The sequence below is a fragment of the Hyla sarda genome, chromosome 2, assembly GCF_029499605.1.
Source record: "Hyla sarda isolate aHylSar1 chromosome 2, aHylSar1.hap1, whole genome shotgun sequence".
NCBI classification, from domain to species: domain Eukaryota; kingdom Metazoa; phylum Chordata; class Amphibia; order Anura; family Hylidae; genus Hyla; species Hyla sarda.
Genome location: NC_079190.1, coordinates 486,166,393 through 486,185,389, shown reverse-complemented (window position 1 = coordinate 486,185,389; position 18,997 = coordinate 486,166,393). Strand labels below are relative to the sequence as shown.

The 18,997-nt window shown below is 47.5% G+C and overlaps 1 protein-coding gene across 2 annotated transcripts in view; it reads left to right on the top strand.

The window, feature by feature from the left end:
- The window catches only part of SCAF4 (SR-related CTD associated factor 4), a 144,836-nt gene that overhangs the window by 58,267 nt on the left and 67,572 nt on the right, over positions 1-18,997 (top strand). For both annotated transcript variants that reach the window (XM_056559542.1, XM_056559541.1), the window contains exons 11-16: positions 7,290-7,369; positions 8,639-8,829; positions 9,021-9,121; positions 9,262-9,375; positions 9,687-9,843; positions 9,927-10,084. In XM_056559542.1, the coding sequence (XP_056415517.1) occupies positions 7,290-7,369; positions 8,639-8,829; positions 9,021-9,121; positions 9,262-9,375; positions 9,687-9,843; positions 9,927-10,084 (801 nt within the window). The remainder of the gene's footprint in view (positions 1-7,289; positions 7,370-8,638; positions 8,830-9,020; positions 9,122-9,261; positions 9,376-9,686; positions 9,844-9,926; positions 10,085-18,997) is intronic.

Genomic DNA, 18,997 nt, shown 5'->3' with positions numbered 1-18,997 from the left:
TTTGGTTTTCCCTCCCCAGGGACTGCTTTAGGACGTCCCATGGTCCTGTGTCCCCCCCCCCCCCAATGAAGCGCTCGAGAAAAGTAGAATTTTGGACTTACTGTAAATTCTTTCTCTATCGGCTCCATTGGGGGACACAGACCGTGGGTGTATGCTGCTGTGGTGTGACACTATGGTAATAAAAAAAAAAAGTCTGCTCCTCCCAGCAGGATATACCAGCTTTCAGGCCCTGAGCTAATCAGTTTAAGCTTAGTGTCTGAAGGAGGTGGACATGGTCTGGAATTCTCCAGACCAGGTCTTCTGATTTTGTTTTCCTAGTATAGGGACGTGTTAGTTTTTTTAAATTCCTTTTTCTTTCCTGTTTTCAGGTGGGGACTCAGGGACTCCGGTTCCCTGTTTCCCTATTGCGAGTAAGGGGGCAAAGACATTGCGTATATGCGCTGTTCACCCACTTTCCCCAACGGTCAGCGCCTGGGTTGGTACCTCATGGGTCCGGGTCCCCCTATTTCCCTGCTCGCCTCGCTCGCACATAGCAGCCAGGTGCGATGCAGGTATCTAAAGCTGACTGAAGACTTCACTGAAGACTCCAGTAGGTTCTTCTGACTGAGGTAAGTACTTTCCCTCCTTTCTCCTTAGGTACAGACTTGCAACCTCTGGAGACCCCCTGTTGTTGGCCCACCTTTCAGGTTATGGGGCTGGCTTATACAGGGGCCGGACTTTTATTCTTGGGAGCAGTGGCATCTTAGGGGGCATCTAATCTATGTTTTTACATGGGCACTTCACGGTGTGTGTAGCTATGTCAGCAGCGCCTTATATGCGGCTGACAGCCGCGGCGCTGGTACGGGCCAGGCGCGCTCAGCTCCGGCTTACTTTAACTTTCTCCGTCAGTCTCTGCCGGGACAAGGAGCGGGCGCCATTACAGCTTTTTCTCGGCCAGTCTGTAGCTCCGCCCACAGGGCTGTCGGAGCTTTTCAGAGGCTCGAAATAGCCTCCAATCAGCGCCGTGGACGAGATTTTCAGTTAGAAGGGGCCAATAAGTTAGTGCCTCTGCTACAGGCACGCCCCTCTCTCCCTATTGGCTGGCCTGCTTCTTACACTCTGCACGGAGCTTAGTTCTCCTTACTGCAGTTGCCAGGGGACACAGACTAGGGTGAGAAAGTTCCTCTCTCTCTTCTAATTATGAAGACTTGAATTAGAGAAAGCAGGCCGGCACTGCCAGACTTTCCGTGACTCCTCTGAAGGAACCCGGTCAGTCCCAATACAATAGGTGGTGCTCAACTCCCTGAGAAGGTATAGTGTCCATAATCCAAAAATGCTTTCAATAGAAAAAAGGAATGGCACTCACCGCTGTCTTTTGCTTCTTATTCTTTATTTTCCATAAAGTGCAGGTGCATAAAACGGCATATCACCCGACCGGGTGCGGACACCAGTGCGCGTGCTTCAGGTAACAATTGTTTTGCTCAAACTGAGCTTCAACAGACCCGCTCTTCTCATTATGTCCGTACCCAGAGCTGTTCCTCCCTCTAAACAGAAACCTGGTACGTCAGTGACTTATTTTGTCTGTAGGCACTGTAATACCAAGATGCCTGGCTCTACTGAGCCCACTTGCCCTGCCTGCTCCCCCAGACCCCCTGGTACCCCCTGATGCCCTTTCGGTTCCGGTGGATTCAGCCGCTCCACCAGCCTGGGTTTCTTTCCTGACCCAGTATATGGCTGACTTGACCCAAGTCTCCCGTTCGGTGGCTGAGGCCTCCCGGGAAGTGGTGTCCGCATTGAAGGGGTCTTCCTTGCGCAGGGTCTCTGAGAGGGCCCGCTCCTCGTCTCCACATACTTCACGCTCTCACAAGCGTACTAGGGATGCCTCGTCTGACTTTCATTGAGTATTCAGATAGACGTGGGCGTTCCCCCCCCCCCCCCCCCCATCTGGGCACAAACATCGCTCCTCCAGAGGATGTTCTCTGAGTTGCCGCTCTGCCACACCAGAGCCGCGTACCCGGTCAGGGTTCCCCTCCAGGACTGCCTCTACTCATTCACATTCTCCTGGTGAACTGGCGGACGAGGCTTCCGAGCCGGCATCTGACTCAGAGGACCGCTCGGATTCAGTTGAAACTCATTGGTGACAGCCATAAGAGACACCTTTCACTTAGAGGACCCAGGATCTTGGGATGTCACTCCAGGAGTATCCTTTCATCGTGCTAAGCAAGCACCTCAAAGTTTCAGCTCTCACGCTGACTTTGACGACATTTTGGAATCTGCATGGAAACATCCAGACAAGAGGTTCCCGGTAATAAAGACGATTCAAGAACTTTATCCATTTGACAAGGACTTTGTCACTAAGGTGGTTTCCCCTCCCTCAGTGGATCCACCAATCTCCCGGATCTCTAAGGCGTCTACACTGCCACTGGCAGATGCCGCTGCCTTCAAGGATTCCACAGACAAGAAGGTAGAATCCCTAGCGAAGTTTGCCTCTGAAGCAGCTGGCTCTTCTCTTCTTCCCATCTTCGCCTCGACATGGGTGTCCAAGGCCCTGTCGGAGTGGTGCCAAAAGCTGCATCAGGATATCTTAGTGTCATTCCCCCCCCCAGAGGATCTATCTGCTCTGGCTCTCCAATGCTCTAAAGCTGGGGACTTCCTGTGCGCAGCATCCATGCAGTCAGCCCGTTGTTCTGCCTTTGCTGTGGGTCATCTAGCGGCTCTCCCCCGCTCTATGTGGCTTAAAGCTTGTAATACGGATGCCGCTTCCAAAAGGTCTCTCACTGAGCTTCCTTTTACGGGTGGCCGTCTTTTTGGCAAGCGCCTTGATGAGATTATCTCTGAGGCGACGGGAGGTAAGAGTTCCTTGTTGCCTCAAAATAAGGCTCTCCCTACTTCCCAAAGGAAGTCCTCTTCCTTTCGGACCTTTGGCTCCAGCAAAGGGTCCGTGCAGGTGCCTTCGCGGGACAAGAAGGCCCCCTCGTTCCAGGCGCGCCCGTCTTGGAAGTCGGACTCTGACCGGTCCGGCCGTTTTGCGCCCAAATCAGGCAACCGCAAACCCACTTCTGCATGAAGTGAGGCCCCCACCCGCGATTTCTTCTCGGATGGGAGGTAGTCTCCTACTTTTTTGAGACCTCTGGACCTCACACATTCAGGACTTCAGGGACGTGGTGTCCAACGGTTACCGAATCGAATTTGACTCCCTCCCGAGGGATCCCTTTTTTCGATCCCGGGCCCCCCGGTCTCCTTCTCTGGCAAAGCAATTTCGAGAGGCTCTCCAGTCTCTGCTTCTCCAGGGGGTTATCGTTCCCATTCCTCCAGGGGAACTGTTTCGGGGTTTCTATTCCAATCTTTTTGTGGTTCCCAAGAAGGACGGTTCTGTGCGACCAATCCTAGACCTCAAGCGTCTCAACCATCATATTCTTATCCGCCACTTCCGAATGGAATCTCTCCGTTCGGTGGTGGCGTCCCTGGAACAAGGGGAGTTTCTTTCATCGGTGGACATCAAGGAGGCCTACGTCCATGTGCCAATATTTCCAGGCCATCATCGGTACCCCTGTTTTGCGGTTCCGAAGGGGCATTTTCAATTCGTAGCCCTCCCCTTTGGTCTGGCCACGGCTCCTCTGGTCTTAACCAAGATCCTTGCGCCAGTGATGGGCCTGTTACGGTCGAGGGGAGTCTCGGTGATGCCCTACCTGGACGACCTCATAAAGGCTCCAACCAGAGCCCAGACTCTGGAGAATGTGGACGTCACTCTCCACACTCTGGATCGCTTTGGTTGGATGGTCAACCGGGACAAGTCAGTCCTCTGTCCTACCCAGTCTCTAACCTTCTTGGGACTTCGCTTCGAGACCGCCTCTGCCCGAATTTGCCATCCGCCGGACAAACGTCTGACGCTTCTGTCGGGGGTCCGCTCCCTTCGGACTCAGGTCTCATTCCCCATCTGCACTTGTATGGAAGTCCTGGGTCGGATGGTGGCAACTATGGAGGCCGTACCCTTTGCCCAGTTTCATTACCACCCCCTTCAACTGGCGATTCTCTCTTGATGGGACAGTTCTCCTCTGTCCCTCGATCGTCAGATTGTTCTCCCTTGCAGGGTCCGTCAGTCTCTGCTCTGGTGGCTCCTCTCCCCCTTCTCCAAGGGCGGTCATTTCTTCCCCTTCACTGGCAGGTAGTTACAACGGATGCCAGCCTGTCAGGCTGGGGCAGCGTGTTCAGGGATTGGACGGTTCAGTGACTCTGGTCTCCCCGAGAGACCCTTCTTCCGATATACATATTGGAATTACGGGCGATTCTTCTTTGTCTTCTCCATTGGGAGTCCCGGCTTCATTCCCGTCCTGTCCGTGTCCAGTCGGACATCGCCACGGCCGTGGCGTTCATAAATCGACAAGGGGGCACTCGCAGCTCGGCAGCCATAACCGAGGTGATCAAGATTCTCACCTGGGCGGAAAGCAAGGTTCCGGCCATTTCGGCGATTCACATTCCGTGAGTGCTCAACTGGGAAGCGGACTTCCTCAGTCGGTCCTCACCCCACCCCAGCGAGTGGTCTCTACATCCAGAGGTCTTCGCGCAACTCTGCGACCTCTGGTGCATTCCGGACGTGGACCTCTTTGTGTCCCGGCACAATCGGAAGATCCTTCCTTTTGTGTCAAAGTCTCGGGACCCTCGGGCTCTGGCCGTGGATGCCCTAGTGATTCCTTGGGTGGGGTTTGCCCTACCCTATCTGTTCCCTCCCCTCCCCTTCCGCTCCTTCCCAGGGTTCTGAGGAAGCTCAAAACAGAGGACGTCCCCGCCATTCTGGTAGCTCCAGATTGGCCCCGAAGGTCGTGGTACGCCGACTTAGTCTGGCTCCTGACTGCGCTCTCTCAGGGTCCTCTTTGCCACCCCAATTTACAGTAGCTGCATTTGACGGTGTGGCGGTTGAGACCGCGATTTTGAGGGCCCACGGGTTCTCTTCCCAAGTCATTCACACCATGCTCAGGGCTTGTAAGCCCTCCTCCGCAAGAACTTACCACCGTACTTGGCGGTCTTATTTTCGTTGGTGTGAAGCTCAGGACTTATCCCCTGTAACCTTCTCGGTTCCCCGTCTTCTCTCCTTTTTGCAGTCTGGTTTGCAACTGGGGTTGTCTCAGTTCCCTTTAAAGGTCAGGTTTCGGCCCTTGCTATTCTTTCCCAGCGGACCCTGGCTTCTAATCCTCATGTCCGGACCTTCCTTCAAGGAGTGGCGCATGCTGTTCCTCCTTTTCGGTCACACTCTCTCCCTTGGGACTTGAATTTTGTTCTGAGTGCCCTCCAGGGTGAACCATTTGAGCCCCTTAGAGAGGTGTCTCTCCGCCTCCTTTCTTGGAAAGTGGCCTTTCTTATTGCAATCACCTCCATCAGGAGGGTGTCTGAATTGGCAGCTCTCTCCTGCCGTTCTCCGTTTCTGGTGATTCACCAGGACAAGGTTGTTTTCCGGCCAGATCCTTCCTTTTTGCCTAAGGTGGTTTCGGCCTTTCATCTAACTGAGGACATAGTCCTCCCGTCTTTTTGTCCAGCTCCTTCTCATCCTAAGGAGCGCTTACTACACAAGCTGGATGTAGTTCAGGCTGTTCGGTCTTATCTCTCCATCACTTCTTCGTTTCGTCAGTGTGATTCCTTTTTCGTTCTTACGGAAGGTCGTCGCAAGGGACAACCTTCTTCCAAGGCCACCATTTCTCGTTGGATTCCGTCCGCCATTTCGGAAGCCTATCGCTGTAAGGGGAAGATTCCTCCTTTCAGGGTTGTGGCTCATTCTACCCGTTCTGTTGGGGCATCCTGGGCTCTCCAGAATAGAGCCTCGGCCTTGCAGATTTGCAAGGCGGCTACCTGGTCGTCTTTGCACACTCTCGAGGTTCTACAGAGTTCATACCTACGCATCGGCTGATGCTAGTCTGGGTCGTAAAGTGTTGCAGGCGGCAGTTGATCGGCCATCTGCCTGACTGCTTAACTGCCCACCCAAGGGACGGCTTTGGTACGTCCCACGGTCTGTGTCCCCCAATAGAGAAAAGGAGATTTTTGTCTACTTACCGTAAAATTTCTCGGAGGATCCATTGGGGGACACAGTTCCCGCCCTTTTTGGGGGTTTCCTTTGGTTCTCTGTCCGAGGGTGTGTTCAGTTATGTTGTTTTCTTCTGGTTCTCGGACAGTTTGGGGTTTTTCTTTGACCTGTTGGTCTCCTCCTATTGCTCTGGAACTTAAACTGATTAGCTCAGGGGCTGGAGGCGGGTATATCCTGCTGGGAGGAGCCGACTTTTTTACCATAATGTCACACCTCCTAGAGACAGCAGCATACACCCACGGTCTGTGTCCCCCAATGGATCCTCCGAGAAAGAGATTTTACGGCAAGTAGACAAAAATCTCCTTTTCTCTGAGCTTCTATTGGGGGACACAGCACCCTCTTGTTTGCGGCCAGCTGGTTTCCGACCTTCCGGGGCGAGTGTGTTCTCCCTTTTTGGTCGGCTTTCCCTTTTATGGGTGTTGTGTTAAACTGTTTTTTCTGGGTTGGCTCTCCTTCTGCTTTGGGACTAAAACTGAGTTGCTCTGAGCCAGGAGGGCGGGTATATCCTGCCGGGAGGAGCTAGCCTTCTTTTGTTTTTTGCCTAGTGTCAGCCTCCTAGTGGCAAGCAGCATATACCCATGGTCTTGTGTCCCCCAATAGAAGCTCCGAGAAAGAGAATTCATGGTAAGTCCAAAATTCTACTTTTTATTGAAATAAAGCAATGAAATGGCTAAACTGTGCCTGACAAGGTTATCTTCTACTGTAATGTCATTAGCTTAAATATGCAAAAACAAAATACTTGACAGATGCACTTAATGCCATGTTGGTGGTTAAAAAAAAACTTTTTTGTAAACAATTGTCTCCTCTTAAAGGGGTATTCCAGGAAAAAAACTATAACGTTCTGGAGCCAGTTGATTAAAAAAAATAAACAGATTTGTAAATTACTTCTATTAAAAAATCTTTAAGCCTTCCAATATTTATCAGCTGCTGAAGTTGAGTTGTTTTCTGTCTGGCAACAGTGCTCTCTGCGGACATCTCTGCTTGTCTCGGGAACTGCAGAGTAGCAGAGGTTTGCTGTGGGCATTTGCTTCTACTCTGGACAGTTCCCAAGGCAGACACGTGTCAGAGATCACTTAGACAGAATAGAACAACTCAACTTCAGCAGCTCATAAGTACTGAAAGGATTAAGATTTTTTAGTAGAAGTCATTTACAAATCTGGTTGACATTCTGGATGTATAAAGTTTGTTTTCCTGCATAACCCCTTTAAGTCTAAAGATATTTCATATTCTCCTTTAGGACACTCCTATGGATGTAGAAGAGCCTTCTGTCCATGAATCCAAACGTCACATGTCTGATCGTCAGAAGTCTGCATCCAGGTATGATGATGCACAAAATACTGAAGTGAAATACACAAGTAATTGCTCAGCAGCACGTTGGTCATAATCTCTACCCCTCCACCACCCCATCTTGGCAAAGCTGTAAATTAAGAAAATATGTAACTTTTATAATTTTTTGTATATGATCCTAGTTTTGAGTTGGTTAGTAGGTTAGTTTCTGCTTATAATGGTAAAGTGGAAGATACTTTCATATTGGAGCCAACATTTTTGTGGGATATTAACTTGGTTTACTAATGGTATTTTACTAATCTTACCAGTATCTGCATCAGGAAAGTGTCTCTTTTCATCATACTGGGCTACTGCGATCTCTTGCCCAAGGGCAAGAGGGAAAGGCTGACTGTCTCATTAAGGAGGAAAGAATTAAGACACATAAAAAAAAATCTGCTCTTAAGGGGTTAAGCTTACAGGGGTACTGTGTTGGAAACGTTCCCTACCCAAAGAATAGGGGAAAAGATGTTAGATCACGGAGATCCCGCCGCTGGGGACCCTGTGATCTGAGTCTGCATCGGCGGCATCCGGAACACGGAAGCTTGCAGCTTACACGTTCTTGACGCCGTGCCACGCACCCTCCATTCAGGTCTATAGGAGGGGACATGACAGCTAGTACATAGCCGTCACACCTCCTCCCATAGAAGTAAATGGAGGGGGGTGGCGGCTTGAATTGCCAGTAACCGGGCATGCAGCAAAGATTGCAGGGGTCCTCAACGGCGGGACCCAAGCGATCAAACATCTTATCGCCTATCCTTTGGATAGGGGATAAGATGTTTTCAACGGACTACCCCTTTAATAGCCTACAGAGCTATCAAACTCTGAAAAAAGAATTGTCCCAAGTTTTAAAAGATGCATGGGTTACCAATAAAACCTAGAGCTAGTACTCAACAGGTTCTTGGTCAATATTCTGTATCAGTATTTGTAAGTCAGGTGGAGACCTTTTCAGTATACTACTACTGTGTTAAGCTTTTACTCCTCATTTGGCTTACAAATACAGCTGCAAAATACTTACCAGAATATTACCATGTTAAAGTGGCTTTAAAGCACTGGCAAGGGCAATTACTAAATATTTGTTTTGTTTCCATTCTTGGAAACCGTAACGTAACTTTAATTCTGTTATTGTGTACCCAGAATTTGCCCTGTTCTATGTATTAGCAACTACATTTCAGTAAATATGGAACAGTTGAAGTTCAGTGCTGTAGAATGAATTGAAACAATATCAGAAGTAATAAGGATAGGTTTGTTTCTCATTTCTAGATCACCTAAAAGGCGCCGATCTCGGTCTGGCTCACGTTCTCGTCGTTCTAGACATAGACGTTCACGTTCTCGATCTCGTGACAGACGGCGTCACTCCCCAAAATCGCGCTCACAAGAAAAGCGTGACCGTGAAAAAGAAAGAGAGCGTAGAGTGAAAGGGCTTCCTCCTATTAAATCTGAAGCTGTCAGTGGTGAGTTTTCAGAGCACTTTTGAAAGTTTCTGGTTGTGTAGTAAAAAAAAAAAAAAAAAAATTCAAGGACTATCAAGAGTTGTGTTTTTTTTTATTTTTTATTTTTTGCTTTCTGTATTTCTTAATCTGGAGAACATACCTTACTCGCTGCCCCACAAATCTTTTCACCAATCAGGTTCTTTTCTCTTTAGTTTGCAGTACTACACTATGGGTTGGACAGCTGGACAAAAGAACTACTCAACAAGATGTTGGTAGCCTGTTGGAAGAGTTTGGACCTATTGAATCAATTAATGTAAGCGCATGTGTGCTGTATTTGATTTTACATCAACTATTTTTTGTTTACTAGAGTAATAAGACTGATTATTCTTTGGTTGGGGCTTTGACTACTTTATCATTGCACCAATAAGATTTTTTTAACCTGTTTCTTTGCAGATGATCCCTCCACGAGGCTGCGCTTATATAGTAATGGTAGAGAGGTTGGATGCGTATCGTGCTTTACACAAACTGAGCAGAGGAAATTATAAAGTTAACCTCAAGTCAATAAAGGTATGCATCTCCTCCCCGTTCTGTGCAAAGAAAATGATCAGCTGATAATTATTTCCTCTTGGTGATTTCTGTACATCCCAGCACCTGGATCCCCTGCAATCAAAAATACTTACATGTCATGTTTTATGAAGCAAATAACTTTAATTAATAAAGCACAGCTGTAGTTAGCAACAAAATGGCTTTATTGATTTAATCATGGAGTCTGAGCCAGAAACACTTAGATGTGTGTGGTTGTTTTTTTTTTTTTCTTGTGTACGCATAAATGTTTACACTTAAATTTATTTCATTTTTTTCGTTTTTGTCGTCTTTAGATTGCATGGGCATTGAACAAAGGAATAAAAACGGAGTATAAGCAGTATTGGGATGTTGAAATAGGAGTTACCTACATACCATGGAATAAAGTCAAACCTGAGGATCTTGAGGCACTTTGTGAAGGAGGAATGTTGGACAACGAAACTCTTAGTCCAGGTAAGTTGTATATGTTTAGCTGAAGGCATGGGATTATTGTATTTTATATTTTTTCTTAGCTAATTTTGTTTTGTTTATCTTAGAATGGAAATCTTTTATTAAAAAGGCGGAGAATAAAGATAAATCTCAAAATGGAGCATCTGACAATGCTCAGAGTGAAAACGTTTCAACAGTACCCCTGCCTGTACCTCCGCCTGTACCTCTGCTGTCTCTCCAGATACGCCAACCGATGCCAGCAGTGGTGAGTGTTAATGGCAAATTCTTATGAGTTTCCTAGAAAAATCTGAGATCCACATTGTTCCCTGAAACTTGAAACTGAATCTAACAGATCTATTTACTGTTAATAGCTGCTTTGATATGAAGCAAAGTACACCTTTCTCTATCTGCTCCATTAGGGGACACAGACCATGGGTATATGCTGCTGTCTCTAGGAGGCTTGACACTATGGCAACAAGAAAGTCTGCTCCTCCCAGCAGGGTATACCCGCCCACAGGCATCTGAGCTAATCAGTTTTTCAGTTTTATCTTAGTGTCTTAATGAGGCAGACGCTGGTCTGGGTTCTCCCCAGACCAGGTCACAAATTTTTTTAGATTAGGGACATTTAGGTTTTTATCTCTTTCTTTTCTGTTTTCAGGTGGGGACTCGGGAACATCGTGTTCACTGTTTTCCCCATTTGCGATTGAGGGGGCACAGACATCGTGGATGTACGGTCAACCCCCTCTCTCCAACGTTCAGCGCCTGGGGTTGTATCTCATGTGTCCGGGTCCCCCACTTTTCCCTGCTCGTCTCGCTGTTACAGCCCGGCAGGATGCAGGTGACTAAAAGCTGACTGAAGACTTCTTTAGGTAAGTTCTTCTCAACGAAGTGAGTATTCCCCCCCCCCCCCCCCCCCCTTTATCTTACAGGTAAGGGGACTTTCAACCTCTGGAGACCCTCAGTTTTGGCCCACTCTTATAACAGCTGGGCAACTCCTTCCTAGCCCTGGAGATATGGGAGTTCAGGGGGGACTGTGAGCCCTCCCTTACTTATTCTTTGGGTCTCTCTAACCCTGGGGATTGGGGTACATTATCAGTGGTGTAGGACTGTATTTGGCACCTGTCTGCGCAGACGCCGGCGTTTTTAAACAGCTCCCTTCCCTCAGCCGCCGCCGCTGCCGCCTTCCCCTCTCACACTCCCATGCAAGTGCAGGCTTCAGCTCCGGCCGCATCTTGCTCTTGGGACTCAGTTCTCTCCTGTAGGCAGCGTGGAAAAGCTGCCGGCGGCGTTTACAAATGTTTTTTTAGCCAGGGGCTCTGCCGGACCTTAGCCCCACCCACCTACGGCAAGAGGGGATTAACCCCAATCTCGCACTAGCGCGCGAATTAACTGCCATTTAGCGCAGTGCGCGTGTAGAGGGGCTCCTAGGACCAATCGGAGATGCCCATAGTTTTATCCGGGCCTCTTTTCTTTGGTCCTGCATTCTCCTGCCTCTCCCCTCCTCTCTCTCGCTCTCTCAGCTGCACTGAATTTCTCCTCACAGCAGCTGCCCTGTTGGGGACACAGAAACATGGTGAGAATGTTTCATTTTACTATGTCCGAGCCCAGAACTGTTCCTCCCTCTAAGCAGTTTACTGGGACCCTGGTCACCTATTATACCTACAAGGGCTGTAATATAAAAATGTATGGTTCTGCTGAACCCACTTGTTCCGCCTGCACCACTGCTCCCCCTGACCCCTGTTATTTCTATTCAGGATGCTCCTCCAGATCCTGTGGGTTTGGCTATCCCTTTCCAGTTTGGGTATCTTCTCTCTCCCAGTCTATTTCCGACTTGGCTCAGGTCTCCCGTTCTGTGGTTACTGCCTTGGAGAGGCCCTCCCTACGCCAACCCTCCAGAGAGACCCACTTTCCCTCTCCCTATACTAATCGCTCTCGCAAGCGTAATTGGTGTATATAATCCGACTCATCTCCTAGGTCTCTAGCAGACACAGGTGCTCTTCTCACAGGCATCACCCCTCTGCTCCAGTGTGCTGCAAGCTTCACTCCCCTCGAGGGCGCTCCCCTAGTTGCCATTCTGGCTCCCCAGAACCGCATACCAGGTCTGTATCTCCCTCTTCCAGGGCTGCCTTCACGCGTTCCCACTCACCTGGAGAACTTGTAGATGAGGATTCTGTTTCGGCTTCTGACTCGGAGGACCGCACAGATGTATCTGATACGGTGGACACATTGGTTTCGGCCATAAGGGACACCTTCCACCTAGAGGACCCAGGAACTTTGGACGTAGCTCCAGAAGTTTCCTTTCACCGTGCCCGTCCGGCACCCAAGATTTTCAGCTCTCATGCTGAATTTGAAGCCTTGCTGGTGTCCGCCCGGAGGCATCCTGACAAGAAGCTTCAAGAAACGAAGAAGGTTCAAGCGCAATATCCTTTCGCAAAGGACCTCATTGCTCGGTGGACCTCCTCTTCAACTGTGGATCCACCGGTCTCCCGCCATTGGCTGATGCGGCTTCTTTCAAAGATCCAGTGGACAAGGTGCAGACTTTGGCAAAATTTGCCTTTGAGGCAGCAGGTTCCACCTTTCTTCCTGCTTTTGGGTGTTCTGCCTGGGTTTCAAAAGCCCTTTCAGTATGGTCTTCCCAACTCCGCCAGGGTATTCCTTCAGGATCCCCTCCGGAGGATTTATCTGACCTAGCTCTCCAATGTTCCAAAGCTGGAGGTTTTCTACCTTTGCCACAGGCAACCTGGTAGCCCTACATTGCTCCATGTAGCTTAACCCCTTAAGGACCGGGGGTTTTTCCGTTTTTGCATTTTCGTTTTTTGCTCCTTGCCTTTAAAAAATCATAACTCTTTCAATTTTGCACCTAAAAATCCATATGATGGCTTATTTTTTGCACCACCAATTCTACTTTGTAATGACGTCAGTCATTGTGCCCAAAAATCTACGGTGAAACGGGAAAAAAAATCATTGTGAGACAAAATTGAAAAAAAAAACGCCATTTTGTAACTTTTGGGGGCTTCCGTTTCTACGTAGTACATTTTTCGGTAAAAATGACACCTTACCTTTATTCTGTAGGTCCATATGATTAAAATGATACCCTACTTATACAGGTTTGAATTTGTCGCACTTCTGGAAAAAATCATAACTTCATGCAGAAAAATTTATACGTTTAAAATTGTCATCTTCTGACCCCTATAACTTTTTTATTTTTCCGTGTATGGGGCGGTATGAGGGCTCATTTTTTGCGCCGTGATCTGAAGTTTTTAACGGTATCATTTTTGCATTGATAGGACTTATTGATCGCTTTTTATTCATTTTTTCATGATATAGAAAGTGACCAAAAATGCACTATTTTGGACTTTGGAATTTTTTTGCGCGCACGCCATTGACCGTGCGGTTTAATTAACTATATATTTTTATAATTCGGACATTTCCGCACGCGGCGATACCATTTATGTTTATTTTTATTTTTATTTACACTGTGTTTTTTCTTTTATGGGAAAAGGGGGGTGATTCAAACTTTTAATAGGGAAGGGGTTAAATGATGTTTGTTCACTTTTTTTTTGCACTTTTTTTTTGCAGTGTTATAGGTCCCATAGGGACCTATAACACTGCACACACTGATCTTTTACATTGATCACTGGTTTCTCATAAGAAACCAGTGATCGATGATTCTGCCGCATGATCTCAGGCACTGAGCAGTCATTCGGCGATCGGACAGCGAGGAGGCAGGTAGGGGCCCTCCCGCTGTCCTGTCAGCTGTTCGGGATGCCGCGATTTCACCGCGGCTATCCCGAACAGCCCACTGAGCTAGCCGGCATGCTTTCGGTTTCACTTTAGACGCGGCGTTCAACTTTGAACGCCGCGTCTAAAGGGTTAATAGCGCGCGGCACAGCGATCAATGCCGCGCGCTATTAGCCACGGGTCCCGGCCGTTGTTAGAGGCCGGGCCCGAACCGCTATGACGCGGGGCCACGCCGTGGCCCCGCGTTATAGATCGGGAGTGGACACATGACGTTCCAGTACGTCATGTGTCCTTAAGGGGTTAAAGCCTGGGATGCGGACGCCGCCTCAAAGAAGTCTCTGACTGAACTTCCCTTTACTGGTTCTCGGCTTTTTGGTAAGTGCCTAGGTGAGATAATCTCAGAGGCGACGGGCGGAAAGAGTTCCTTATTACCTCAGAATAAGGCTTGCAGCACTACTTCCTGTTGGAAGTCCTCCTCCCTCCAGTCCTTTCGGACTTTTGGTACAAACAAAGGGTCCAAGCAGGCGCAATCACGGGACAAGAAGGTTCCCTCCTTCCAGACCTGTCCCTCCTGGATATCTGATAATCGTTCCGGACATTTTGCGGCCAAATCGGGCACATGCAAACTTACCTCGGCCTGAAAGGAAAGAAGATTGTCCAGCGCATACACGTGTAAAGCTGAGCTGCTTTATTGCATAGTTGCCATGTGATACATCGGACACTCAGGTAACGTGACTCGTTTCGGCCCGCAGGGCCTTAGTCATACACATGTTACTGGCACTTGGGTCATTTATATATGCAGGGTGGGAATGTCCTGGGCGGAGCTAAGCCTCGACTCAGGTGACATCACTTCTGCACATATAATTACAAACAATGTTAAAAGGTACATTCCATATCTTTATTTCATCATACCTATAACAAAATTCTAAATAAAAAAAGAGAAATGAAACATTGTAAAATCGTATGCGTTAGTTATGCACATCTGATTCCAGAACCTGGAAAGTCAGACTCCATCCATGATCAACATATGCCAGGATGGTAGTGAACAAATAGCGCATAGACCTAAAAGATCCAATGCTAATCCTGAAGAAAGATTGTATGTTGGAACAAGGAAACAGTTTAAGGCAGCAATAATGCCAAGTTACAGACAAATTTAGCAGAATATAAATATATATGTTTGTAAAATAAAACAAGATCTCCGAATATTACTTGCCTAAATGATGATTAAGGAAAAAGAAAAAAAGAGAAAAAAGGAAGAAAGAACTGAACAGGTGACTGGAAAACACACAGTAGACGAACATGCTACATTATTATTTAGATTTTAGCAATGTGGTTATAAAACCTAACTGATTTAATAATGTAAAATCGTGTCCATTCTCCTGTTCAGACCTAGCGGTATTCTCGTCTCAAGGGTGAGAATCCAGTATATTTCACGATCCAGCACTTTGTCTCATGTTTCCACCTCTAAATGGTTTTTCCACCCTTTCGATGCCTTGTACCGCTAGGCTAGAGGTATTTCCACCATGTACCTCAGCACAATGCTTGCTGACCATTGATACGTGCCGTGCCTGAAAATGTGCAATATCTGACAGAGGTTTTCGTACTCTAATTTCTAGTGGGTTAATGGTACAGCCCACGTATTGCACACTACAGGTATGGCACGTGAAGAGGTACCCCACCCCAGCTGTATTGCAGTTGATGTATTGTCTAATGTTAAATGTTTTGTTATTGCTTGTAGATGTGAATGATACTGAGTTATTCATGTAATTACAGCAGATACATTTTCTAGATCCACAGTTGTATGTGCCTTGGCAATTAAGCCAAGTAGATACTTTTTTCGGAGAGCTAGAAAAGAGGCTAGGGGATAATGTCTGGCCCAAAGTTGGAGCTCTTCTGGATACGCATCTAATTCCCCCTTTCAATGCTGTCTGAAATTCGGGATCAGTATATATGATTGGCATGTTCTTTTTAATGATATTGCTGATTGCCTTGAACTCAGTACTAAACTGGGTAGAAAACACCACAGGTGGGTTTTGACTATGGGTCTTGTTGCTATGGGTTTTTCTTTAATTAAATCATAATGGCTCTTCTTGGTAACAATGCTTTGTGCTTTTTTTACTGGTCCAATCAGGGTAGCCGCGTTGCTTGAGTCTGTTGCTAATAGCAACCATTTCGCTCGAAAAATCCTCGTCGAGCGAGCAATTACGGCGTGCCCTGATCATTTCACCTGTGGGCAAGTTACATGTGAGGGATGACAGGAACCGGCATGTAAGGTGGAATTTACTGCAGTGGGTTTTCTGTAAGTACATGTAATAATATTGCCGGTATCACTGTCACCCTGCAATGCGAGATCCAGAAAGTTAACCACATGCCGGTTCTTGTCATCCCTCACATGTAACAGAGAACTTGCCCACAGGTGAAATGATCAGGGCACGCTGTAATTGCTCGCTCGATGAGGATTTTTCGAGCGAAATGGTTGCTATTAGCAACAGACTCAAGCAACGCGGCTACCCTGATTGGACCTTTAAAAAAGCACAAAGCATTGTTACCAAGAAGAGTCATTCTGATTTAAAGAAAAAACCCATTGCAACAAGACCCATAGTCAAAACCCATCTGTGGTGTTTTCTACCCAGTTTAGTACTGAGTTCAAGGCAATCAGCAATATCATTAAAAAGAACATGCCAATCATATATACTGATCCCGAATTTCAGACAGCATTGAAAGGGGGCATTAGATGCGTATCCAGAAGAGCTCCAACTTTGGGCCAGACATTATCCCCTAGCCTCTTTTCTAGCTCTCCGAAAAAAGTATCTACTTGGCTTAATTGCCAAGGCACATACAACTGTGGATCTAGAAAATGCATCTGCTGTAATTACATGAATAACTCAGTATCATTCACATCTACAAGCAATAACAAAACATTTACAATACAGCTGGGGTGGTGTACCTCTTCACGTGCCGTGCAATACGTGGGCTGTACCTTTAACCCACTAAAAATTATAGTACGAAAACATCTGTCAGATATTGCACATTTTCAGGCACGGCACGTATCAATGGTCAGCAAGCATTGTGCTGAGGTACATGGTATCGAAAGGGTGGAAAAACCACTTAGAGGTGGAAACATGAGACAGAAAGTGCTGGATCGTGAAATATACTGGATTCTCACCCTTGAGACGAGAATACCGCTAGGTCTGAACAGGAGACTGGACACTATTTTACATTATTAAATCAGTTAGGTTTTATAACCACATTGCTAAAATCTAAATAATGATGTAGCATGTTCATCTACTGTGTGTTTTCCAGTCACCTGTTCAGTTCTTTCTTCCTTCTTCTTTTTTCTCTTCTGTTTTTCTTCTTTTTTTTTCTTTTTCCTTTTTACTTAATCATTTAGGCAAATAATATTCGGAGATCTTGTTTTATTTTACAAACATATATATTTATATTCTGCTAAATTTGTCTGTAACTTGGCATTATTGCTGCCTTAAACTGTTTCCTTGTTCCAACGTACAATCTTTCTTCAGGATTAGCATTGGATCTTTTAGGTCTATGCGCCATTTGTTCACTACCATTCTGGCATATGTTTATAATGGATGGAGTCTGCCTTTCCAGGTTCTGGAATCAGATCTGCATAACTAACGCATACGATTTATTTTACAATGTTTAATTTCTCTTTTTTTTATATAGAATTTTGTTATAGGTATGATGATATAAAGATATGATATGTACCTTTTAACATTGTTTGTAATTATATGTGCAGATGTTATGTCACGTGAGTCGGGTTTAGCTCCGCCCAGGACATTCCCACCCTTCGTATATAAATGATCTAAGTGCCAGTAACATGTGTATGACTAAGGCCCTGCGGGCCGAAACGCGTCACGTTACCCGAGTGTCCGATGTATCCCATGGCAACTATGCAATAAAGCAGCTCGGTTTTACACGTGTGCGCGCTGGACAATCTCCTTGCATACGTTTGGACTGGTCCTGTCCGCGCGCAGAAGCCTGGGGTTGAGCTGGTTCTACTTGCTTGCACTTTCTACCTCGGCCTGAAGGGTCGCCCTCACCTGCGGACTTTTCTCTGGTGGATGCCTGGACCACGCACATTCAGGATTCCTGGGTCAGGGACAAGGTAGCCAACGGATACAGGATCGAATTTGCCTCCCTTCCATGGGATCGCTTTTTTCTTTCCCGGACCCCCCAGTCCACCTCTCTAGCAAAAGCAGTTTGGGCAGCACTCCAGTCCCTTTTCATACAGGGAGTAATTGTCCTGGTTCCTCCCAGGGAACATTTTCAAGGTGTTTACGCCAACCTCTTCGTGGTCCCCAAGAAAGGAGTTTCTGTTCGCCCAATCTTGGATCTCAAGCATTTCAACCAGCATCTTCTACTCCTCCATTTCTGAATAGAGTCTCTCCATTTGGTGGTGGCGTCCATGGATCAAGGGGAGTTTCTTTCCTCGTTGGACATCAAGGATGCCTACCTCCACTTTGCAGTTCTGGAAGGCCATTTTAAATTTGTGGCTCTCCCCTTCGGTCTGGCCACTGCTCCACGGGTCTTTACCAAGGTTCTGGCGCCTGTGATAGCCCTTTTTCGGACAAAAGGTGTCTCAGTGATTCCTTACTTGGATGACCTCCTGATCAGAGCTTCAACCAGGGCTCAGAATCTGGAGAGTCTTTGTCTCAACCTCCAGGCCTTGTCTCGCTTCGGTTGGATGGTTAATCAAGAAAAGTCCAACCTCTCTCCTACTCAGTCACTAGTTTTCCTGGGGCTCCAATTCGTCACGGCCTGTGCCCGCATCCGACTCCCATCGGACAAACGGCTAACTCTCTTGTCAGGAGTCCGATAACTTCGGCACCCTGCTCCAGTTTCCATTCGCTTTTGCATGGAAGTCCTGGGTCGGATGGTGGCGGCCATGGAGGCTGTGCCATTCGCCCAGTTTCATTACCAACCTCTTCAACTGGCGATTCTCTCCCGGTGGGACAGGTCTCCATTGTCTCTCGACCTCAAGATCGTTCTATCTCGACAGTGTCGTCAGTCCCTTCTATGGTGACTTCGTCCCCCCCCTGCTTCTTCAGGGGTGCTTCTTCCTGCCCCTTCACTGGCAGGTCGTCATGACGGATGGCAGTCTGTCGGACTGGGGAGGTGTGGGGCACTCCAGATGTCGACCTCTTTGCGTCCTGCCACAATCAAAAGGTTCCTCTTTTTGTGTCAAGACCCGGGACCCCTTGGCTCTGGCCGTGGATGCCCTGGTGATCTCTTGGTCAGGCTTAGCCCTACCATATCTGTTTCCTCCCCTTCATCTCCTTCCCAGCAGAGGGTGTTCCCTCCATTCTCGTGGCCTAGACTTGCCCCGGAGGGCATGGTACGCCAAAGTGGTCAGGCTCCTGAACGACGTACTGCTGGTTGTACACCAGGACAAGTTGTTTTCCGTCCAGGTCAGTCT